Genomic DNA, 26,802 nt, shown 5'->3' with positions numbered 1-26,802 from the left:
AATTTCCCGAGGAAATTCATTCGAATTTCCCAACGAAAATCATTCGATTTTACCAAGGAAATTCATTCGAATTTCCCCAGGACATTCATTCGAATTTCCAGAGGAAATTCGTTCGAGTTTCAGAGGAAATTCATTCGAATTTCAGAGGAATTTCATTCAAATTTCAGAGAAATTCATTCGAATTTCAGAAGAGATTCATTGGAATTTGAGAAAATTCATTCGAATTTCCTGAGGAAACTCATTCGAATTTCCCGATGAAACTCATTTGAATTTCCTGAGAAAATTCGTTCGAAAATTTCCTCGGGAATGAATTTCCTCGGGAGATTCGAATGAATTTCCTCAGGAAATTCAAATGAATTTCTTTGGAAATTCGAATGAATTTTCTCGGGAAATTCGAATGAATTTCTTCGGGAAAATCGAATGAATTTCCACGGAATATTCGAATGAATTTCTTCGGGAATTTCGAATGAATTTTCTCGGGAAATTCGAATGAAATTCCTCGGGAAATTCGAACAAATTTCTTCAGGAAATTCGAACGAATTTCCTCGGGAGATTCGAATGAATTTCCTCGGGAAATTCGAATGAATTTCCTCGGGAAATTCGAATGAATTTTCTCGGGAAATTCGAATGAATTTCCTCTGGAAAATCGAATGGATTTCCTCGGGAAATTCGAATGAATTTCTTCGGGAAAATCGAATGAATTTCCACGGAAAATTCGAATGAATTTCCTCGGGAAGTTCGAATGAATTTCATCGGGAACTTCCAATGAATTTCCTCGGGAAAATCGAATGAATTTCCTCGGAAATTTCCAATGAATTTCCTCGGGAAATTCAAATGAATTTCCTCGGGAAATTCGAATGAATTTCCTCTGGAAAAACGAATGAATTTTCTCTGGAAAATCGAATGAATTTTCTCGGGGAATTCGAATGAATTTCTTCGGGAAATTGAAATGAATTCCCTTCGGAAATTCGAATGAATTTTCTCGGGAAATTCGAATGAATTTCCTCGGGAAATTCGAATGAATTTCCTCGGGAAATTCGAATGAATTTCCTCTGGAAATTCGAATGATTTTTCTCTGGAAAATCGAATGAATTTCCTCGGGGAATTCGAATGAATTTCCACGGGAAATTCGAATGAATTTCTTCGGGAAAATCGAATGAATTTCCACGGAGAATTCGAATGAATTTCCTCGGGAAAATCGAATGAATTTCCTCGGGAATTTCCAATGAATTTCCTCGGGAAATTCAAATGAATTTCCTCGGGAAATTCGAATGAATTTCCTCTGGAAAAACGAATGATTTTTCTCTGGAAAATCGAATGAATTTCCTCGGGGAATTCGAATGAATTTCCACGGGAAATTCGAATGAATTTCTTCGAAACTTGAATGAATTTCCTCGGGAAATTGAAATGAATTTCCTTGGGAAATTCGAATGAATTTCCTCGGGAAATTCGAATGAATTTCCTTTGGAAATTCGAATGAATTGCCTCAGGAATTTCGAATGTATTTCCTTGGGAAATTCGAATGAATTTCCTCTGTAAATTCGAATGGATTTCCTCTGAAAATTTGAATGAATTTCCTCCGAATATTCCTCTTCGGGATATTCGATTGAAGTTAGTATGCATTGTATGCATTTTACAAAACATATTTATGAAAATCAACCCGTTCTCTTATCTCAAAATTCCAAAAGAAAATCTTATGATGCTCACATGACCAGTTTGTCTTATGTACACATAAGGTAAGACGGTATAATATGCCCCCCCTAAGGCAACTCCTTGACAACTTTTTACTTTTCAACCCAATTTATGCAAACTTTGTGTTATTTGGTAGTCCAGGAAGTCACAAATGCATTGCCCGTGAGTAGTCATTTAAAAATATTACAGATAACACGTAATACACCTTTTTTGAAAATTCGTAAAAAATGGATTTCAAAAAGTGCCTGGACAATACGCCCCACCTTAACCAAAGACGTTTCATAGCCCTTCATTAGTATTTTATCAATCACATAATAAAAAGGTTACAAATTCTTATGTGCCTGACAATAGAAAAACCAACATAAGTCCATTTAAGCTGGTTGGAATTACATTCCAATAGTTTCCATATAATTTGGAAGCAACTGATGCAAGCTCGCCGCGCTTGTGTCCAGTTGGTAAGGGCATATTGTCCTGTCTACACTGGGGCGTTTTGACCAGCGAAACATGTTTTTGGAAAACGTTACATTTTTGAAGATGGCAGCAATTTTATATTATATTAACCAATGAGAAAAGTTATTTTGCTGCCCAATTAAGTGTTCCAGTGCAAGTTTTGCGGACAGTATGCTAGCGTCGCTCCAGAATGTTCAGCAAACAAACATTAAAAGTTACATCAAAACTGTGACTTTTTGTATTTTGCATATATTTTCATTATGTAATACAAAAATATTCCCATATTCACATAGGATAATGGTTTTACAAATATTTATAGGTACCAACTGAATTTGATCCTTAGTTAGATATAGTTTTCTGGAAATCGGGGCGTTTTGGCCAGGTGGGGCGCATGATACCGTCTTACCCTACATTTATATTTCATTTTTTGGAATATCCAAAGATTTCGATGTTTCTATGAAATCGAGTAATTAGCATCATGGATGTTTTGGTTGAGAGGAGAATAATCCGTTCTGAAACGATTTGTTACGCATTCTAAATTTATAGTGCGTAATGTTAAGGTGTCCCGGATTGGCCCAAAAAAGTTCTAGCCACTTTATCATAGTGAAACCGATTTTTTCTTTGTTTGCCCCTCCTAAAATCTCAATGAATAATATTGGATATGACCGATTACAGTCCTTACAGTTAACACAATAGAATCAAGAAAAGAATCTGCGGTTAATTTTTAACAAATCAATTTTCTTATTTGTTTTCTAGGCTATGTCGGGAGTAAACTCCTGCCTAAAATGGCCTGTTATTACCCTATTTAACAGATTCCTTAGCGACGCACATTTGAAAAACAATTCAATGAAGCAACATCACGAGAAGCGTATTTTTCTCCTTTTAAGCAGGTGATATTTTGAGCAAAACACTTGACTTCAACGCGAATTGAACGTGCAAACATCACTAGACATGTGTACATGTAGGGATGTCCAATATTTTCGCTTGATCAAATGATTCAGCGGGATTGAATCCATTTCATGAACAATCATGATAGAAAACTGAAAGAGTTATTGAAGGATATTTTCCTGAAGTCGGGAAAAAATCCATCGTTCACAATTATGAAGCTTTTTTATTCTGGGATGACAAACCCTAATACCAATAAATACTGACTTCGAATAAATCGACTTTGAATAAATATTGGAATAAATATCTAATCGCCAATCAGAGCAGGGTTAACGGAAGATATCGCCACTCTTCACGATACGGCACAGTTCAGCGGCATTGTAATTATTGTTTACGGTCTTTTATGGCCGATTATCGCCCCCAGTCGCACCTCCGTCTCCCGACCGTCGCACTCTGTACCAACCGACCCCATAAAAATGTATCGGGGAAGAATAGAAAGAAAGTCACCGCCAAGAAGAAATAGTGACGTCCACCAATCACGAGTTTCTTCGACGAACGTCTTCTTCTATAAATGAGATTACAGCAAACGCAATGACACGACTGCTGTCGTGCTGCTTTTGGGGCGGCGAGCCGGATAGATCCGGTTGGGGTGTGATAAACTGCGGATGGAAAATTCACTGGAGTTCAATGCGAATTATTGCTTTTCTAATTTATTCTCATGTGAATGGTGCGCGGCACATGACCGTCGCACCCTCAGACTGTGACGGTGCCCTCCTATGCGGGAGTACCAATTTTCACTTATAAATTCGTGTTTTCTACCTAGTGTAATTTTCGTTGTTTTCAACAACTTATGATCTAACAGGATGTCGCAACAATAAATATTTGCTTTTTAATGGCAATTTGCATTATTTGACTAAACTATTGTTATTTCTATCTCTTAACGAACACTACTTCAGATCTGAATTCCTTAGTTGATCTACCCTGTTTCGGTATCCGACACGGAAATTTTTTCGACCATTGCTGATGAATATCGTGAATCGTAAAATGGCTTAACAGCTAATCTATATTAAACTAAAAGGGAACTAGTTTTGCAATAATCTCCAAAAATTCAGTGCTTTTTCGCGGCCGGCCGCCTGGGATCTGAAGTAGTTTGCTATGGTTGCCCGCTAAGCTCCGGCTGTGCGAATCGAAATCGACTTCAGTCTCCTGATTGGTTCCTTTTTCTCTCTCTGCCCTACTAGCCTAGGAAATAAAAACGACTAGATGCTCTCTCGGATGATTCTGATTTTGATCGCTAGGCTTTAAACATACAAACGGAAAAGAACACCACTTAATACTGCTCCTCGTCGCCAGGGTTGGAATTTTCCGCATTAATACTTTGGCTTTCGCAACACACTTGTCCCTTTCTGTCGCTAATATCACAGTTCTCTCGTCAGATTCCGCCGAAAAACAAAATGGCGGTGTCCCTCTACAGCAGCTGAACTCGCGAGGCAAGGTAGTGTAGGTGAACAAAGGTGCACAAGAGGGACACCATGTTGGCCATCGCCGTGATCATGTGGATCTGTCGGAAACGTTTGTGCACGTTCTGGTAGTTATTTGAGCGTTTCAGCTGGACGTTTTCCGATCCGCTGAAGTGGCCGACCTCCTGGCCGACGGTTTCACTGGCTTCGAAGTGGTACTTTTGGTGCATCAAGCGCAGCATTGGAGGAGCCAGGTAGAGCCACACAATGAGCTCCAGGGCGGCACAAAGCGCCAGACTGACGAGCTGGAGCACGATCAGAGGGTCCCAGCTGCTGATGCTGGCGGACAGAAGCTCCGGATGCGCCGTCTGTTGCAGTTTGATGAAGGTCAGCAAAGTCACAATGCTCAGCGCGGTTCCCATGGAGAAGTACTTGGGGAACAGAATTTCCTGGATGCGACCAAAGGTGTGTCGTGGCAGGTTGAAATAAAGGGCCAAACCGGACACAAAGGTCATCCACATCTGGGCGCCGAAGTGTGTCGCGAAGGAACCAAAGTACGCCAGGGACACAAGAACGCTTTTGGTTTGCGTCACAGGACAGGCGGTGCTTTTGGCTCCAGCCTCCGCTGCAGCTTCACTGCTAGTGATTGGTGATTGCCCTACAAGGTTGGGCCACAGCACCAGCAGGATGAAGGAGACGAACAGCATCGAGATTGCATGCGATGGCTGCGTGGTGCGGGTGAGGATTCTGCGAACAAAAAGAGAAAAATATTTCTGTTAGATAAGTGACCCTAATCCATGCTTCCCCCGTTTCCCAATTTAGTCAGGTCATCGACTTTCGGTTCTGGTGCCGTTGATGTAGAGCAAAACCTGGTTGCAGCAGGTTGGCAGACCGAGGGAGCGAGCGGGACGGCATTATGCTCTGACGTTGAACTCGAGTGGCGTACGTGATTTTCGCACTGCCTTCTCCGCTCGCATTCCCTGCCCGCCGCGCTGCTCCGTTTTGCATCGCTACTTCATCGTGCAGCAGAACGCTTGTGTCAAGGTGATAGGAAACCGCTGATAATTATGGCCCATTGTTGGATGAACTTACTTGTAGGTGGTACTTCTTTGAAATCTCTCTCGCAGCTCCCTAATGGAATCGAACACCTGCCGCGTGGCTTGCGTGGCACCGACCAGAGGATCTTTGTAGAGCACTTCCTCTTTGGCTGCATTCTTCCCTTCCGGTGGCACTTTCTCCAGCAGGCATTCCTTGATCACTTCCTGCCTCTTTTGCATAACACATAACTCACTCAGCGTTGCGCCTTCCAACAGCTGATTGCTTTCTAATCCGATCACGCGATGTTCCATCTTGTGAAGACACATTTCCTTCAGTTCACTTTTTTTTAATCTGCAGTTGCACTTGTGCAGCACTCTCCAATAATTAATTGCCGTTTGGCAGACTTCTGCCAAAAAATGTGCTACTCGTTCGACTTTCGAATATCGTTCTGCGCTGTGCAGCGTTCCCGCACTGTTTATCGTTTCGTTTGTCTATCGTGCGCGTCGAGCAACTGAATGACGGTCCTCTCGCGCCACCGATCGTATATATAAGTCTCACCATTCACCACTACAGTCAAAGGGACGCGCCCGCGGAGATAACGCGTGTGCACTGTGCGCACACGGCACACGGCGTACGGCTCACTCTTCTCTCTCCGTATGCTCCGCGCACTGCTGATGTTCTGTTCGCGATTTCGCGCGGCCGCGAGAGAACGGACCAAAGCTCACCCGAATTGACCAGCCGCAGCCGTCCGGTTGCGTCGACGTCGTCGGCCAGCACGGGGACGGTGGGTGTGTGTTTCGTAATTAGTGCGATCGACGCTCACTGCACCCGGGAGTCCCGTGCTCCGCCAAATACGTCGCGAAATCGGCAATATATCATTCACGGCGGTCCGGAAACGGGGAAGAAAAGAAAACCGGAGACCTGTGACGTCGTCGATTGGCTGGAAGCGCGGAGAGCACAGCTCAGTTATCCACCGAACCAATACCAACGGCGTGACGTGCCCTACGCAGCGCTGGGATTGACCGGCTGACTCGGTGTCGGGGGCTTTCTGCGCTTCGCTCGCTGAACTGAGTCGCCGGTGGAGCCCGCACGGCTTCGGACGCACTCGCTTGACCGTTCATTCGTTCGTTCGTTCGCAATTAACCCGACGAACGACGTCAATCGGCGTCGCTCGACGATGCGAATGGAAATGAAGAAGCCCCGAAAAAAAATGTGAATAATTTTGGCTAGTCAGTCGGTCGGTCATTATTGGCCGATATTATTGTCTGTTTGTTTTTCATTCGACACGATGCAACGGCCAAAGGTCAGTTTTATTGCTCTGATGATTGAGGGGAAACTTCGACGGATCAAGAATCACCCGTTACGCGCGGCTTAAAGTCCAGCGTGGTGTGATGCGGCATTTCGGTCTTTGATTGGGTCCGATGATGATATTTTGAGTCATTAAGATTGGCAGTAGATTAAGATCGAATGATCTTCGTTTGCCTGACACCGAAGCTCTCAGGATTGTCACCAATTCTGAACATTTGAGCCTTCGTGGCGTAATAATTCACGAAACTGAATCCACTGCAACGGAGAATCATATTGACCTGTGAAGGTCACAAATCACATACGAACTGTCTGTTTATGATCAGCATATGCACGTAACAGCTTCGCAGTTAAGAATTTGTGAGTTACTTCTACTAAACACTATCTGCTTGCTTTCACATGTTTTTATTAATTTCGCAAATCGAATATCATGTGACCAGCCAGTGTGACGCTCAACCACTCTCCTACCAGAGGAAAATGAAATTATTCTCCGACGAGGGCTGAGTATTTTGTACTCAGTTTACTTACATTGATCTTATCTCAGAGCAATGGTCTGGGGCAGATCTACTGCGTCCAATAATCGTTAATTAATTGATGTCTTTTGACCATTAAAACCTTTAAGGATTGATATTGACCGCTCGACGATGTACGCATGGGGTACGATTCAGATGGTTTGATTTTTTTTTCCTGTGGATGATTTTGATACGTTTGGATTGATTAATAAACAAACTTGCCCTATCTGATAACGTATACCCGTGTTATGTGATTGATAGTTCTGAAGTATGGCAAGCGCCAGCTGAGGCTGTGATTTATGACTAGCAAAATATTTTCAATCCGCTACAATATTAATTCCCTGTCTGTTTTTGTTTGAAACCCATCGTGAGAGTGCCGTGGGGCGACTCTACACAATGATGTTTCGAAAGAGCAGAGAAATAGCGATAACCGAGGAGTTCACTTTTTGCCCCGGCTTCGGCTGGGAAAGCTTCATGCATCGAAGACTACAGAAAATCAATAAATGAAATCATACAAATAAAGCTGAAAAAGTTAGAGGTTGTAGGTTAAATCCCAAGCATGTCGTCTTCTTTGTTTCTCAGTTTTTGTTCATTCCAAGATTCACGTTCTACCAAAAATGATCTACTATTATATCTTTTCGTAGTAACGAATTGAAAACATCTCGTAACACTAATGCGAGATCCTAATATTCCTAAAATCTTTCTTACCATCCCTTTCGAGCCTTGGCATTCGCAAGAACGTATTTGGACAAGTTGGAGGAAGTTCCGGCTGTTGAGGAGCGGCTTTCTTTCTGGCTAATTTATTTATTATCAAGCTATTATCAAGGTGGCATGTGTAGTACATAAAAGTTGTCTTCATTCTGCTCAGTCCATGGCACACAGCAAAAAAAATTAATATTCCGCGACGTAAGTCTTCGCGATGTACCTTATAATTTGATGTAAAAATGGATTTTACTTAGTTTTACACCGAATCGATGCTTATGTACATGGCTAGACGTAAAATATGAATGATGAAAATATTTTATGAATGTGTAAAACAATCACAATATTACCGTTCATTTATGGTAATTCATTACATTGGATGAGCTGCACATCATGTAAGTTTGAAAACAAACATGCTATTAGATAAAAAAAAGCGATATATTGCGTGTAACCAATGTAATATTATTGAAACCGAATCACAACTGTCAACACCATCGAGCTACAAGTTTTCACTGGCTGCAGTAAGAAGATGGCCGCGGGTAGAAAACAAACGAACGTTCAGTTGATAAAAAATATGTACCTCTGCGAAAAAGTTAAGTGGCAGTGACAAGTGATAATAAACAAATCAATGATTCGAAAATTGATTGAGTTAGAGAACAATTGATTCACTAAAAATTAATCGGAGTGAATTAAGCGAAATAAATCGCCGTGCCTGACCAGCAGCGATGACAAAAAAAATCGATTCTGCTTCGCAAATTTCAACAGCAAACCAGTTTTTTCGGTGCGTAATGGAACGAATTTGCCGTATTATAGGTAAGTTCGGATTCGGACAATTCTAAACTACCTTCCGGATTGCTCATTTTGGACTTCTTAGTGAAAAGGATTTGGAAATTAACCTAACATCTTGCAAAACTAAACGTTTTTTGGTAGAACATTCGGGAGGTGTTCCGATAAACAGGGAACGAGGAGCTACCTGTTCGAACCGTCCTAAAACATAGGGTAAAATGCCCAATAGGGGACCCCCTAGTAGCGGAATTTTGCTCTTCCTGTCATAAGGAGTAGAAATTTTCAACATATTAATTCTGCTTGATATCTAATACCAAGTTTTGCATCTCCTCTTCACGATACATACATAAAACACTCAAATACACGACGTTATTCGTTGGAATTAACATTTTAAAGTCTGACTGAATTCGCCCTATAGTAGACCCCCAGGGGGTCCATAATAGGAATTTGCTTCCCTATAGTCGACACTTCATTTGATTTTTATGTTCCGTTTCGGGACGTTCTTCTTCCCTATTATGGACCCCCCAAAATATTCCTATAATGGACACTCTCGTGTTTATTTTTTATAGAATTGTAAAAAATCATTGAATTTTACTTTCCATAGCATTTCCAATGCATGTAATCAAATCATAGGAATGTAAGGTAGGTTCTCTCGATGGAATTTCATAGCGAAATGTTTACATTGTGCTGTAATAATGCAAAAATGGCTGGAGGGTCCACTATTGGTTGGGGGTCCACTATTGGCCACTTTACCCTAATCTACGAGTGATTTCTTTCGTAATGGATCGCTAGCAGAGTGAGCGCCAAAATGGAAATTTCGTTGGAGAAGATCAGGGCTGTTTTAATCATTAACAGTATTATTGTGAAAGCAGGGCTGTTCATAGAAAACATTTACATTGAAAAGTTTCATCATGTGATATCGAGAGTTTTATAGATATATATTTCAATTTAGAACACTGAAAAATTGAAATCAAAATAAAAAAGAAAATAAAGATTTCAAAATTGGAAATCAAGAATTTGAATCATAAATAAGAAATAAAAAATTTAAAATCTAACTGAAAAAAAAAAATAAAATTAATTATTAAAATTGAAATATGGAAATAAAAAAGAACAAAATGTATATTAAAACTTTTTTTTTATTTTCATATATAAATTCAATTTATATAATTTATTATATATTTTATTATTATTTTTTATCGGCGGCAGGGGTCACGCTGTTGGTGATTGGCAATAGAGGCGACGGAATTAAATGGGAGGTTTTTTAGGAAGTCCTCCGGAAATTGCTGCAGGAATTTCTTCGGAAAATCCTCCAGGAATTGCTTCGGAAGAGATTTTTTTAAAGTTCCTTAAGGTGTACCCCAGAAAGCTCCTCCAGCAATTCTTCCGAAAGTTCGTCTAGAAGTTCCTCCAGAAGTTCTTTCAAGAATATCTCCGGAAGTTTCTCCAGAAATTCATCCGAAAGTTCCTCTAGGAATTCTTCAGAAAATTCCTCCAAGAATTTCTCCGGAGGTTCTTCCAGGAATTCCTTCAGAAGTTTCTCCAGGGGTTCCTCTGAATGTTTGTCCAGAGATTCCGTTCAATTATACCCTCGGAAGTTCCTCCAGAAATTCATCAGAAAGTTCCTCCAGCTATTCCTCCGGAAGTTCTTCCAAAAATTGCTCCATAAGCGATTCCAGCGATTCCTTCCGGTATATTATCGGAAGTAAACTATTGAGAAATCAACTGAAAATTTTTATTTCGATTTCAAGGACGGCTACGCAGTCTTGAATTATTGAAACAAGATGTAAATATACAGAAGATAAAGACACCATCCTCGTGTCGAAACGTTGAATAAATATACATCTTGTTTCAATAATTCAAGACTGCGTTGTCGTTCTTAAAATCGAAATTATCGGAAGTCTAACCATGAATTTCCCCCGAGGTTTCTCCTTGAATTCCTTTGGCTTCGGAAGTTTCTCCACGAATTCCTTCCGTAGTTCCTGCACAAATTCATCCGGAAGTTTCTCTAGCTATTCCTTCGGAAATTCCTCCGAAATTTGCTTCATAAGTTAATACAGCAATTCCTTAGGAACCTTCTGGAATATCTTCGGAAGTTCCTCCAGGAATTCCTCCAGCAGATCCTCCAGGAATTCTTCCGGAACTTTCTCTGAGCATTCCCCCGGAAGTTCCTGAAGGTATTCCTGTAGAAGTTCCTCCGAAAGTTCCTCCAAGAACTCCTATGGAAGTTTTCTGGAAATTTCTCCAGGAATTCTTCTGGAACTTCCTCCAGGAATTCCTTCGGAAATTCCTCCGGAAATCTATTAGGAGATGGATTCAACTGCTACTTCGGAGTAACTTCCGGAGGAATTCCCAGAGGAACTTCCGGAGGAATTCCCGGAGGAACTTCCGGAGGAATTCCCGGAGGAACTTCCGGAGGAATTTCCGGAGGAACTTCCGGAGGAATTCCCGGAGGAACTTCCGGAGGAATTCCCGGAGGAACTTCCGGAGGAATTCCCGGAGGAACTTCGGAGGAATTCTCGGAGGAACTTCCGGAGGAATTCCCGGAGGAACTTCCGGAGGAATTCGGAGGAACTTCCGGAGGAATTCGGAGGAACTTCGGAGGAATTCCCGGAGGAACTTCCGGAGGAATTCCCGGAGGAATTCGGAGGAACTTCCGGAGGAATTCCGGAGGAACTTCGGAGGAATTCGGAGGAATTCGGAGGAACTTCCGGAGGAATTCCCGGAGGAACTTCCGGAGGAATTCCCGGAGGAACTTCCGGAGGAATTCCCGGAGGAACTTCCGGAGGAATTCCCGGAGGAACTACCGGAGGAATTCCCGGAGGAATTGCCGGAGGAATTCGGAGGAATTTCGGGAGGAATTCCCGGAGGAACTTCCGGAGGAATTCGGAGGAACTTCCGAGGAATTCCCGGAGGAACGTTCGGAGGAATTCCCGGAGGACCTTCCGGTGGAACTTTCGGAGGAATTCCCGGAGGAACTTCCGGAGGAATTCCCGGAGGAACTTCCGGAGGAATTCCCGGAGGAACTTCGGAGGAATTCGGAGGAATTGGAGGAACTTCTGGAGGAATTCCGGAGGAACTTCCGGAGAAATTCCGGAGGAACTTCGGAGGAATTCCCGGAGGAACTTCCGGAGGAACTTCGGAGGAATTGGAGGAACTTCGAAGGAACTTCCGGAGGAATTCCCGTAGGAACTTTTGGAGGAATTTCTGGAGGAATTCCCGGAGGAACTTTCGAAACTTCCGGAGAGATCCAACATAGGGCCAAAATATTGTGCTACAATGGTTTTTCTGGGTAAGATTACCAAATACCAACACAAATTGAAATAACAAAATCAGATTCCGGTAAAGCTAAAATCGGCGAAATTCAGCGGAGTTTCGATTCAAATCAGCTAAAACGGATGACCGTCTAAGACGAATTAAGTACTGTCCATTTAATTCCACTAGTTAATTTTCGTAATCTTTGCAGATACGTATTTCGACCACAACTGTGTGGTCGTCTTCAGTGTCTTGTACTTGACTCGACTTGTCAAGTACAAGACACTGAAGACGACCACACAGTTGTGGTCGAAATACGTATCTGCAAAGATTACGAAAATTAACTAGTGGAATTAAATGGACAGTACTTAATTCGTCTTAGACGGTTTAATACATTCCACTAAAAGAGCTTAATATATTTTTCTTAAAACGGATGGTTTTTTTTTCGGAATACCGCAAACATATTTCAAACATTTAAAACTTTGCCTCATCAATGGGACCGAGCAATCTTTGACTCGTATGGAATATGGAAATTAGAACGACTTTTGAGGCCCAACCGAAAACTTATGGATACTTACAACCTGAACATGAAGAATTGCTGTCAAAGCTATTTCAATGACATAATAAATATGTGCTTTAAAGTTAATTTTGTCAAAAAGAGGATACCAACTAGTAAGCCTAGCTGAAAAAGACTAGGCTGAAAAAAAAAACACTCGGAGGAACTCCTGGAGGAATTCTTGGAATGGTTTCCGGCCGATGGTAATTAAAGAATTTCCGGTCATTTTATCTAACCGAAATAGAATTTCAAAATAGCGCCAAACACCAATTTCCGGCTTTCACTCATCAAGCCCATTCCGGCAATGCCCATATTGCATGGGTTTCCGGCCGTTTTAACAAACCGGAAGTCGACCATCTTAGATACCACATTGGCGCCAAACATCGATTTCCGGCTTCTACTCATCGAGCAAATTCCGGTAATACCCATATTGTATGGTGTTTGGTACTCACTCTGCATAACGATCATCCCCACATCCATAAAATTATTCTATTAAACACTAAGCTGCGAAGCGCCAATATTCCAATGGGGGATGTAATTCTAATAATAAGAAAAAGATGAAGAAGTGCTTTCATACGCATGTATTCGGAACTAAATAAAAGTTGTTCCAATCTCTGAACCACTTTGTAGACGATAGCAGCTTTCTGTTTCTCGCAAATCCCTAAATGGATTTTTTTCCAAATGTCTGATATTCTGCGCCTGACCATCGAAATTCCTTACGGTTTTGTTTGAGATGAATGAGATTAATAGCAATACTTTGATATTTATGTTACCAGACTGGAAATCCGGTTTAGACCTGGAAAAAAGTAAGTCTGTAAAACTATCATCCTGCACGTGTTCGAAATTCAAATAAGTCAACATCGATTTACATGTTACCCGAGCAAAGGCAGATAACTGAAATGATATCAAACTGATAACAGGATTAGTTATCCTTATTATCATCTTGATATTTAGTTATCAATCATGTGATTAACTGATAACTGAATAATAACAAAATGTATTATCAATACAAATTTGGTATTTTCTTCTAAAATTCGCGTCATTCAGATATCGGGCTATAAGCATTCTATTCTTTTAAACATATTGTACAGCGAATAAAAAAATCTACTCATTCGCTTATTTTTCGACGCAAACAAAAATTAGCGCCAGATAGTCTTTAAAGAAAAACATACCTGTAGCAAAAAAGCTACTTTGATAATTTTGAAAATTTGACCGCCACGTGGTGGTTTGTAGCAATGAATACCAGATCTGTAGAAGCCTTGAAAAAATGATCATGAAAGATGTCATTTTGTTGCAAGGCACAATACTTACTTCTGCTAAATGTACCCGGCCTATTCTATGAATTGAATATGAATATGAATAGTGTGACAAGAGCTGTTTTCAAACACTTAACTGAAATTTTCGTCTAAGCAGACTGTGATTTTCCTCGTTACTAACGATATCTACTGATTTGTTTATTTCTCTGCCAACAAAGGAATTAACACAAAAGTTGAAATATGTCGGATAATCGAGAAATTTTAACGATCTGGTGTGTTGTGGAGAAAACAATCATGCTCGCACTTTAGTCGATTTAGCAATGTGCTCAACCAAAGACTAATTGTTCAACTATTGACAGTTTAAACCTATTAGGTTTGAACGCAAACGAGCAAGATCACCTCCATGTTGAAAGGACGGTCGACTCATGGGAATATCGAGATGTGAAATAGAAAATCCTTTGGAAGGTGTTGGAATGGACTATCACAGAAGCCCAAAAAATATACCCGCCAGACATTGTAAGCGAAAATGGGCGTTGTGGACTAGGTACCTACCCATATGACATTTTCATACGAATCCTAATTCCGCGTGGCCATGGCCCCGGGCTCCCACATAACCTTATGTACCAAAATCAACCTTTTCCGTACATTTAGGGCCCCCGAAAACTGTCCGGCCATGGATCCCCACCGTATAGCAACATTTTTTCACGGAATAATTCTTCCTGGGATCAGCAGTGTTTATGTTTATATATGCATATGAAAACATGAAAGATTTTGGTTTAGTTTGAATAAAACTTATAAACGAAATCGTTTTATAGCATGGCGCTGCTAACAACCTAATGATTGATAATATAAGAGAGAAAAACTAACCTAAGCCTATATTATTTAATTGGTCACAACTGAAAACAAAATGTATTCAATAAAAGGACGATGAACCGTATTTATGCTAATTGATTGCCGATTCGGTGTTTTGAATTAAATCCATTTCGGTTATCATTTTTGTTATGGTGACCTGTAATTCAACCAGAAAGATAACAATTCTAGTTATCAATATAACTGGATAATTAAGTTTGTTATTAATAAGTTATTCTGCTTTGCACTCTGCAGAGTCCAGCCGACTGTTATTTACATAAATGCTTATGGCATCATGATGTGATTATAAATAGTCTTCGGTAAATGCATGATCGTAGAAAGCGTAGTGCTCTTCTCTCCTGCTCCTCAAGAAAGCGTAAATGGGTGAGTGCCTAGAGACGACGCCGTGCAATCATTCGATTCGAGTTCGAATCCCAGTGAATGCCAACATTTTTTTTTAATGCGTAACGAAGTCGGTAAAGAAGATTTAATTATTTTGGTCGATAAAACAGAGATGGCTGATAACTAAATAATAACTAAATTAGTTATTTGAGTGAATAACATGAATAACAAAATGTGTTATCAATTTGGTATCAGTGATAACCTAATTTGTTTTCAGGTAGTTATTTCAGGAACAAAATTCTGGTATCATTTTTGTTATGTTGGCTGTTAATTCAGCCAAAATGATAACAAGTTCAGTTATCAATATGTTCGATAACCGGATAATAGAATTTGTTATCAATTAGTTATTCATTTTGCTCGGGTAAGCTGATTTGCATGGCATAGAGTTGATTGAATCGAGGACCGGATTTCGAGGTAACAGCCAGTGAACCAGGCTTCAAAAAATCAAATCGGGAACTTGAAGAATGTTTTAGTATATTCCCGTGGAATTAATGGATTTTGTCGGTCACATTTAAAATTAAAATTAATCCACCGGTAGAAGCCAATAAAATTCAATTATAAAAGAGTTTTATCAACCATATACGTTTCAATGTAATCTTCTTCAATCCGCATTAGGCCGATGACATAGTGACGCGTGTGCGTGCGCGAACGCGTCTAAGCACTCGTGAAGCAGAATATCAGCAAGAGGATTCCTTTTGTCTTGGACGCGTTCGCGCACGCACACGCGTCACTATGTCATCGGCCTTAGGTGCCTGCCAGAGTAGACGAATCTGCACGACGCCGCGGGAAAACTGCACGCAAAGGAATAACAATCAATAATTATGAGCTGTCAAATTGTATGGACGCATCGCTTCACATCGCACTTCGCGTCTACCTTGGCCGCACCCTTAAGGCCACCTTACACCTCGGGAATTTGGTCCGCGGATTTTTCCCCATGTGTTTTTACATATGCGATGTTTTCGGGATTTGGGGACGGAAAATCAAAATCCCGGCCCCATTCAAAACGCACGGGACCAAAATCCGGCGGAAAATTTTCCCGAGGTGCAAAGTAGCCTTTAAGGCAAGGCAGCCTCACACCTCAGGAATTTAGTTCGCGGATTTTTCTCCATGCATTTTGCATATGCGATGTTTTCGGGATTTGGGCACGGAAAATCAAAATCCCGGCCCCATTTAAAATGCACGGGGTTCAAAATCCGGCGGAAAATTTTCCCGAGGTGTAAGGTGGCCTTTACACTTTGCCTCGCAGAATTTTGAATGCTTAAATCTCGCGGTTAAATGTTCACGGTCTTTACTGTGTTGAAAATATTGCCGTTTCGAGAATTTAGGTATCGTTCCTCTATTATTTGTCTTCAAGTACAGGAATCAAAACGGATAATTCCTTATGGAACGTACACACGGTCAAGTAGTTTGACCAACATTGACTCCACATCTCGTCTATTCAAACATCCATCAAGTTTTACCAACAGCGGCACGAACAATCAATTTATTCGACCAACAATATCACACACGAACGACCGAAGCACCAACTTGAACACCAACCATCAAAAAATATATAGAGTAGAGTGGGGCAAGAGTACGCACTTAGTTTTCAATCGATCATGTGGCCCTTATGAAGCAAGCTTCTGCATATCAAATCAGTGGCGATGATTCATATACTCTTCCTTTATGTTACCCAGTGGAAAAAATATTGAAATTCTTGAGATTCCTTTTAGTAGAACCCTTATTGCAACACAAGTGAAAAACGCACTCTTACGCCACCAGTGGGGTAAAAGTGCGCATCGGGTGGGGTAAGAGTACGCATCTATCCAATCATGTGCTTTAAGTATATATTAACACAAATAAGAGTTAATAACATTTAATTAATTTAATAATTAACAGCATATATTGGGAATTTTTTTAAAGATTACGTTACTCTTAAAGGGTTGGAGGTACTAAAATTTATGAATGTTTCTTTTGATTAAATGAAATTATCATTTAGATGAAAGTATGTTTTCGTACTATGTTTAGGTGTACAACAAGTCCTAATACAATTTCATTATTTCGCTACAGTGCTTTGTTCGCTAAGTCCTTTCTAACGCCAAATTACTTCAACTTATCCCAAAAACTTGTGATAATTTCAAATGCTGCCCCTTTTTTCTTAGTTGTAGATCTTTACGCTTTGGAAGAAGTCTTATTTCAGCCGGAGATGCGGGTTTGACATCATAACTTGAAGATTCATATGCGTACTCATATGCGTACTTGCCCCACCGGTTCCTGCGTACTTTTACCCCACAGTCCCAAAAATTATTCAAGTAATGGTTTTGACTTCTTGGAAAACCAACCGGATTGGTGTTCTGTACCATAAAGTACTCTATAATATACTCTATATTGTATACAATAGATTATCTAAAAGGTATAATGTTCACCGGATTGAACGTATATATGGTAATGAAATACTAGTTGCGGAAATCCAATTATTTTTAGCAAAATGACCAAAAAGTTATCTAACTACATAGCTCCCTTGTTGTTTATTCAAATCGTTTACAATTACACATGATAATAGTTGGCCAGAATACCTGTCAAACTGATGCAGTGCTGCTAGTTTATCTTTTTTTATTACTTCAAAAAATCGAAAACGTACTCTTACCCAACGCGCACTCTTGCCCCACTCTACTCTAAGGGTTTGTGCAACTTCACTACAAATGCTCAAACATGTTCGGCGAACCTTGACTCCACCCCCGACAACTCAAACCAAAATCAAACCGTTTGAATTTTTTCCAACCGAGCCGCCAACTGTCAAATAGTTGTTCGAACAACTTCACACACGTTCAAAAAAAGCAGCAACCGAAGCGATTTCGTGGGGGCGGAGTCAATGTTCGTCAAACTGCTTGAATGGTGTGTACGCTGCATAACACATGACTGATTAGTGATCATAAAGATTTACATATAAAAGTAATACCACTGACTGGAGCTCAAAAAAGACATATTTCGAGATTTTTTTTACAGCCTCTCTTAGGTCACCGAAATTGGGTGCTCTCGGGGTGAATTTCTAAACGATCCTTGCTGCGCAATTTCGTTGGAAATTTCTACATCCGTATGTGAATTGTGGAACAGATCGTAAAGTTCCCGGAGATGGTTGCTGGCTCCTTTGAAATTGAGACCATTGTCCAAATGAATCACGGAAGGTAAATCTTAACGCGTAATGGATCGCCGTAGTGCAACGAGAAAAGCTTAACTCGTAAGGTTCGCTATCAGCGTGCTGCAGCACAGGAAAACCAAGATTAGTAAACTACTAGGTGTCCCAATGCGCCAACCTGCTGATGTATTCATTTTGAGGAAAACGGCATTATACACGCTAACTTTCATATACAGTCACTGAGTAGATGAAAGTTAGAGTGTATGCTGCTCAACTCGGCGATGTACGCTTGAAGTAGATTATTAGTATTTCGCCTTTTGTAATTCCTCTATGGTGAGTCCAAGTGTGGAGTTCAGTGCGTGTTGGCTCTTGTTTCGGACGGCCGTACGATCGCGCGATTTGCCGAAATTTTGAGATTTGCATTGCGCGGCCGGTAGTAAAGTTAATTAGTTCAGTGCGTGTTGGCTCTTGTTTCGGACGGCCGAACGATCGCGCGATTTGCCGAAATTTTGTGATTTGCATTGCGCGGCCGGTAGTAAAGTTAATTAGTTCAGTGCGTGTTGGCTCTTGTTTCGGACGGCCGTACGATCGCGCGATTTGCCGAAATTTTGAGATTTGCATTGCGCGGCCGGTAGTAAAGTTAATTAGTTCAGTGCGTGTTGGCTCTTGTTTCGAGTCAGCGGATCGACCGGTCGTCAAAGTTTAGTTTTGCTTTGTGCGGAAGGCAAAACGATCGGCCGGTCGCCGTAATTTTGCTCTGATTTGCGCGGGTGAGTAAATGAATCAGAAAGTAAAAGTTTGTTTCTTGTCCGGTCGTGTTTCTCCAGTCAGCGGATCGACCGGTCGTCAAAGTTTAGTTTGGCTTTGTGCGGGTGAGTAAATAAATCAGAAAGTGAAAGTTTGTTTCTTATCCGGTCGTGTTTCTTCAGTAAGCGGATCGGCCGGTCGTCGAAGTTTAGTTTTGCTTTGTGCGGAAGGCAAAACGATCGGCCGGTCGTCGTAATTTTGTTCTGGTTTGCGCGGGTGAGTGAATAAATCAGAAAGTGAAAGTTTCAGACAGCGAGAGTGTTATTTCCCATCCCATAGATCGCATCACTTACCGAAGTGAATCCAGATAAATTATCCTTTGTAACTAAAACGATATCCTATCCCAAGACAATCGTGGAGATGCAGAGGTGTTCTCGGTCTCTAGTAGCAACGAGAGTCGGACTAACAATCCTCCCCTTCCTATATGATCGTAAGGACGTGGCCGGCGCCGTTATTTACTTTAGATATTTGAGCTCCCGAAACGTGTACATTGAGAATGGGTAGCTAGTCCCAAGCCCCATTTATTGTGTTCTCTGTACAATTTCGCAAGTTCTAGTCAATCACGGAGTAGCAACTACGAATTGTGCGGTCATAATGCTCATGCTCATGCTCATGCTCCTCTATGGTGAGTCCAAGTGTGGTGAAGAGCTAGTCTGGTGCTTTACCAGTTCGGATGAATCGCATGAATGCGATGATCCGAAAAAGTTTCGATTAGTAGATCACGCAACTTGATCTCATATGACATCAAACAGCCTCAGTACAAACTCTGCACCAGTCTATCCTCTGCATAGGAACCACTGGAGAAGCAAAACTTTATTCAAAATACCCAGTAAACCACATATATTATAACAAAGAGCAAATAAAGTCGCATTTGCTAAAATCATAAAAGGCACTGCATATCAAACTTTGACAGATTATTGTCGAAAAATGTTGTATTGAATGCATAGTATACGATATTTTTACCGTAGGGAAAATCAGTCGTTATTGTGTAAATAAAAATTCGTAATGACTTATATTCCTTGAAATATCCTATATCAGTGCGAATGAATGTCTATATGAATCGTAACGCAATCTAAACCACTTTAGTTAAAATAGATTGTAGAAAATTGATAGATTGTGTAAAGTCGAGTCAAGTACGAGACACTGAAGACAGCCTTACTGTTGAGGTCGAAATACGTATCTGTAAAGATACAATTAAGTGAATTCAATGAGATTGTACAAACTCGTCTTATGACAAGTAAAGACATTCCACTAAAAAGCTCAAAATAATTTTCTTAACAGATTGTAGAAGTTTCAAGCATTTGTAAAGACATAGTTTATGTTGGACAAAAATCATATTCTCTTCAAGATGTGCAGTATGGTGCGGTGGTAGAGTATTCGACTGCAGATCCAAAGGTCGCATGTTCGAGACTTGGTGCTGATAAGATTTTTTTTTAAATTTTTATATTTTAATGTTTAATCGTAATACTGTTCGTATGATGTTCTTAAAAAATCGTGAAGTAAAACTATAAACTATAAACTATAAATTTTATATTTGCAGAACGATTTGAATCTTACCAAAAGAAAAACAAAATAAGATGGATTTTAGGATTAAATATGCTTTAAATAGCTTTCAATATTCAGGGGTGTACAGGTATATACATAAAAGTCTCACAGATAAAAACATGTTGAGATTTTAAATGTATTTTCATGCAAATATTTAGAGCATGCAAATAAACGGAAAATTCAATCGATCTTAATCTTCTTTTTAATCAAAAACAATTGAAATTGTGCTTTCTTGTGAAATTCAGTCATATTTAAATGAACTTTGAATGTTAATTCGTTTGTGGGTTGGTTGAAAGCCGTAATCTTCATAGGCATATTCGAACCAAGGAAATTCAACTCTGGAGTAAGTCTTTGAATGGTTTGGAGACACCACTCGACCTAGTTGGGTCAATGAAATTCAAATTTGAATGATGATCGATGCTCGGAATTGCAATTGAACTTGGTCGGATAACAAAAATCAAAATCTGGCGTGCTGTGGTATGTTAAGGTTTTTCTTGAAGGAACTAACGGACTTAGTTGGGTCAATTAAAACCAAATCTGGAATCGGAATGGTTATTAGACCTTGTTCGATTTGTTGGAAAGGATCTATTCGGATCAAGGTCAATCCAATTCTGGATTGGGTACGTTGATTGTTTGGAAGCACTTATGCACATAGTTGGGTCAGCAAAATGCAATTCTGATGTGGTTTGGTCGACGGTCGAAAGCGCCATTCGAAGCAGAAGGGTAAAGAAAAAAATCTAGCTGTGGATTTGATTAAAACATATCAAAACAAATTACCGAAATCCCTCGATACAGATGCCGATGAAACTCTATTTAGCCATATTATTTGGACTACCAGGAGTTTTTCATAATTAAACGAGCAAATTTATCTCAATTGTACATAAACCCCTAACCCTTATTCCTGGTGGCAGTCGTAGGAGCAAAAGGGCTCTTCGGAATTTGATCAATCGGTTGAAGTGGTGGCCGTAATAGTGACCAAAAATTAACCAATTACAATGTGGGTATCAAACTTCATGATTGTCAAATAACTTTTTAAATAAGATACTCTCAGATTTTTTTTGCCGATCCTGAAGGTCCCTGAAAATCCGGAATAGCAGTCAAAACCAGGGAATATTTTTTCATGGATGCGATTGCGAAACAAGCGACAAAAGAGAACCAGCGACAAAGCTTTGTTTTTGTCGGAGATAATAATGACAAAAATCCGAATTTTTTTGTTAGCAACAAAAAAGAAGGCAATATTGTTGTTGACTTTTCATCCCGTTATGTTGCATTATCTCTACATCAAATGTCGGTTTCAAGCTATCATCGTTTCTGCTTTTATGGAAATATTTGAGAATCTAACTAAGATTAGAAAATTAGCATCGTATTCGCGGAAATATCAGAGCATGCAAGGCAAATGATTCTTGTTATATTGTGTTCGGGTTCTGACAAAGGTTTGTTGCGAGGTGCGTTTGCAGTAACAAACTCTGTTGACGACAAATGGTATATTGTTAGGCCTTACTCCAATATTGATTCCCTGGTCAAAAGTAATACCACTTCATATAAAATGTTGATGTGGAAAAAAAGAAATATTTTTGTTTGCTCTTCACCTTTGGATCAATAAGACAGTTTGGATATTCCTTGAGGCTTGATGATCCGGTATCCTTGCGTTTCATGTCGAAAATTAATTGTAAAAAGAAATTGGTGCGCGTTTCATCGTGTTACTACTCGATGCGCAGGTAGTTAGGGGAAGAGGGGGCAATATGCCCTAGCTAAGCAAACACTGCTTTATTGTCTTATTTGTAACGCTATTCGTGGGTATTTTTACATTATTCAACAGTTAAACAAGATAGCTAGTTGATGCCATTCAAAAATTGTCAAAACTCTCAATCATATTGATGATATTCACATTTCAAAAAAGTGGTGATATACTGTTGCCGGAAAACTAGGGAACAAAGCACCATGCGTCGGCGAATTAGCATTCTGGTATGGATAGTGCGTGGAGACGCAAGTACATTGTAGGCTAGTGCCACTAGGGCGTTTTGCCTCGCCAAAATGTTAGATGTTTCTTCAAAATGTGGAAATTTTCGGTTTTTCCGACCTTCCCATACACTATTTTGAAACTTTTGTCGCCTAACCTACATAATTTTAGATCTAGTTTTGTGACGGCCATCTAAATGACGGTAAATATGTCGGAAACCACAAAAAGCGTTTTGCCTCGGGGGGGCGTTTTACGGCCTCTTCCCCTAATTCGTTCTGCTTTGTGCGGCCGTTCGTTAAAATATTTGTGTAAAAAAAAACTAGCACAGTCGCATATCGCCTATTAGAGTGAATCCAGATCCAACAAAGCCTACCGACTAATTGATTATCCTTCCTGTGGTGTTTTGTGGAGACGCAGAGGAAAACACGGTCTTGAAATAGCAAACATCACCTACTAATATTCCTTCCCTTTTCCTAGCTGACTAAAAGGACGTGGTCGGCGCAGTTATCGATCATTTTAACATTTCAGTTACTGAAACTAGCTCATTGATATTTGATACTTGATGGGCTACAGCTCTTCGATGAACCTACGCCGAATGGAGTATCCTTCTCCACTGGACTCGATCCTGGGCCAATCGCTTCCAGTCGCCCTGAACATTGAGCGCTCTCTGGTCCTCTTCAACTGCAAAAAGCCATCGTGTACGCGGCCTTCCACGAAGCCTGCGGCCTCTTCCGGGTTCTCTACTAAATATTATCTTCGCTTGACGTTCTTCCGGCATACGAACAACGTGACCAGCTCACCGTAGTCTGCCGTGTTGTATAAGCTTAATAATATCCAGCCCTTTATACACCTGGTACAATTCGTGATTCATGTGACGCCGCCAGATACCGTAGCTCATTGAGAATGCTTTAAATCTTGATTTAATTTCACTGATTCTGGTCAATCACGGAGTGACAACCATAGGCTATTACATGCCCCCTACTAATAAATTTGTTTTATTCATTATTGAGTATTGATTTTGATGCTCCCTGAAGACTGGCGTTCTTGTCTGGGTCCAACCTGACCAACCACACGCTACGGCGCTGCTTGTATGAGACCGCATATTATTTCTTTACAGAGAAACATCTTTAGCTCAGATACTCCAGATTCAGATAGGGGAATGACGGCTTTGGCAGATTTTGTTCTATTATTGGCAGGGTTTTCTTATGTCTTACTATGCTCAAATTTGGCCTAAACATTCTTTTGCAAATCGAAGAACATTGTGGCCAAATTTCATAAAATTTGGTCGACAAAACCCTCTGCCAATAATAGAACAAAACCTGCCAAAGCCGTCTTTCCCCCTACTACACACGAAATTACATACAATAAAATTAAACGTAGTTTTGGGATGCTGTTCGCTACGTAACGCATAAATACTTACTAGATAAAAATTTCAGATCACTTTCGGTAAACCGTTAGTGTCAAACTTTTCATAGCATCCGCCATTATGGCGAACGTGGAAAGCTGGATATGATGGAGTTTCGATTTGAGCTTTTCCAAAAGTTTTTATGTTATAAAAATAAATAATATGAATCTCGAAAGGTTGAGGAGTAGTTCAAAACCTAAATATATCCAATAATTTTAATATCAACGATGCGAAAGAGATACTGTATAAAAATGAGGCATTAGGATTGATGGGAAAGGTTATTCATCTTTCAAAGAAACACATATAATTGAAGACAGTTTGTCATATTAATTGGCGCATTAATGTAATTAAACATTCCCAGTAAATCTCTTATAGGTTCGTAACCAGGACTCAAAACACCCGAGCAGAAACCAAAATTGAAGCCCGTGAATAATTCAGCAAAGCAATAACCGTTTAAAGTTAAATTTGACACCTCAGTAGTCAGTGAACCACCGGACAGGTGAAATCGTTTCCAAGAAACCGATAAAATTAATTAGTTTTTTCGGTGAGCAAGCATGCTGCGTCCAAGGCCTACTTCACCCTCGTGAATGCATTGCTGGTTCAGAGTGATTCAGTCTGTTCGTCTGTTTCAAATATCACCGATTGAGGAAAAAAAACCCAACGAACAACTGGTTCATCGATTCGTACGTGACATTCGTAACATCTACCGATGGGCTTCTCATCCCATCGCGGACTAATCTCCGCCTGTAACGGATTCCCTCAATCACATAAACAGTCCCATTGAGTTCAAGTGGGCTTCACAAGTGGAGAAGCGTTGCCTTGCAAAGTCCTGCGGTAGAGGTTGACACAGGATTAGAAGCGCTAAAAATATCGGAACCCGTGTGCTTCCAAAGCAGAAAAAATTAAAAAGGCAATGCACAACAATGGCAATCAAGTAAAGAAGGGAGGAATTTTTTAAAGTGTTGGATCTTTTCGGGATTAAACCTGCAGGGCAGGATGATCGGAATCAAGTGAGAACCGACCAACACCGATTGCACAAGAAATAAGGTCCTTTCAAGTGCCGCTCGGTCGCGCACGTTTCGTGCCGCGCGCCTGTTACCGCTTTCGAGGTTTAGAACGTTTCCGCGCTTATTTGAGGCTTACTTTTCTTCGTTTGGCACTTGGTGAAATCAACCGCCGCGCACGGCGGCACGAGTTTGCGGCAGGGATAAGCCTTATCGAGGTCGGCTTAGTTCCCCCACGGCAGGGGAATGGCTTTCGATGTAAATCGGCTATCTCGCCCCTCGCTCTCCCACCCGCCAATACTTCGTTTCGAGTTCCATCGGTAATCATAAAGTGAACGGAAGACGATCAATGTTCGAGCAATTTATCCAAAACAATGGATTAACATTTCCGTTTCGGTTTTTTTGATTTTCAGCTGCATTAATTCTGATTTATTTTTATATATCAATGGGTGCGTCGCGTGGTTGAATCGAGATCGAAATTCCAATTTTACGACAGATTTGGAAACGGATGTCTTGTGGCAGACAAAAAAGCCTCTCGGTATACAGAACGATGATGATTTCAGTCTCTAAATATGATTCATCGAAATCAATCAAACACGAGGGTCACGTAACGCAAATTACAATGTTGCGAGCATGAAAAATTATGATACGATTTCTTGGAAATTAAGCAGATTTCGGAAAAGAGTCAAGTTTAGATGAAATCGTCAGAGATTCAAATTGAATTCCTCAGAAAATTTTAAACAGACTTTGAGAGAATTCCAATTTTCAAACCGAGTTCCGTAAAAGTACAGACGGTATTCGGCTGAATTAGGAACAGAATTCAGCAGAACTTCAAACGCAATTCGATAGAGTTTATAACGGAATTCTATAAAATTCCATATGGAACTTGCTGAATTTCAAACGGATTTTGAAAGATTTGCAAACGGAATTAGGGTGGGACAGAATTCAGCAGACTACAAACTCAGCTCGGCAGAGTTTCAAACAGAATTCAAAAGAATTTTAAAAGCAATTCCGCAGAATTTGGAACAAAATTCGGCAGAATTCCAAACAGGAGTCAGAATATTTTCAAACGTGCAGCAGAAGTTGGAACAGAATTCAGCAGAACTTCAAACGCTGTTCTGCAGAATTTGGAATAGAATTCGACCGAATTCCAGGCAGAAGTCAAAATATTTTCAAACTAAATTGTTCAGAAGTTCAGACGGAATTCGACAGAATTTGGAACATAATTCAGCAGAACTTCAATCGCAGTTCGGCAGAATTTTCAAACAGACTTTGGTAAAATTAAGAACAGAATTCAGCAGAATTTGAAGGGCGATTCGGCAGAATTTGGCAGAATTTTGGCAAAGTTCAGAAGATTTTCAAACTGACTGAATACGGCACAATTTGAAACAAAATTCAGAAGACTTTAAAACTGAATTCGGCAGAATTTGAACAGAATTTGGCAGAATTCCAAACGTAACTCAGCAGTAGTTCAGACGGGATTTGGCAGCATTCCAGACGGAATACGGCAGAATTTGGAACAGAATTTGGCAGAATTTCAAACGGATTTTGAAAGATTTTCAAACGGAATTAGGGTGGAACAGAATTCAGCAGAACTACAAACTCTGCTCGGCAGAGTTTCAAACAGAATTCAGAAGAACTTTAAAAGCAATTCGGCAGAATTTTAGAACAGAATTTGGCAGAATTCCAAACAGGAGTCAAAATATTTTCAAACTGAATTCGACAGAATTTGGAACAGAATTCAGCAGAATTCCACACAAAATTCAGAGGATTTTCTTCTGTTAGACTGAATACGGCAGAATTTGAAACAAAATTCAGAAC

At 40.3% G+C, this 26,802-nt stretch overlaps 2 protein-coding genes across 8 annotated transcripts in view; one reads left to right on the top strand and one right to left on the bottom strand.

Moving 5' to 3' along the window:
• LOC134206369 (uncharacterized) overlaps nt 1-26,802 on the top strand; it is a 446,638-nt gene that overhangs the window by 226,333 nt on the left and 193,503 nt on the right. The window lies entirely within an intron of this gene.
• Nucleotides 3,711-6,035, bottom strand: LOC134212444 (transmembrane protein 205). The gene is made up of 2 exons (XM_062690316.1): nt 5,580-6,035; nt 3,711-5,234 (listed from the first exon to the last, which is right to left on the bottom strand). The coding sequence occupies exons 1-2, from the start codon at nt 5,849-5,851 to the stop codon at nt 4,496-4,498; spliced, it is 1,011 nt and encodes a 336-aa protein (XP_062546300.1). The 5' UTR covers nt 5,852-6,035; the 3' UTR covers nt 3,711-4,495.

This window comes from Armigeres subalbatus, chromosome 1 (genome assembly GCF_024139115.2).
Source record: "Armigeres subalbatus isolate Guangzhou_Male chromosome 1, GZ_Asu_2, whole genome shotgun sequence".
Taxonomy (NCBI): Eukaryota; Metazoa; Arthropoda; class Insecta; order Diptera; family Culicidae; genus Armigeres; species Armigeres subalbatus.
The sequence above is the reverse complement of the archived record's forward strand: the minus strand, read 5'-3'. Positions and strand labels throughout refer to the sequence as shown.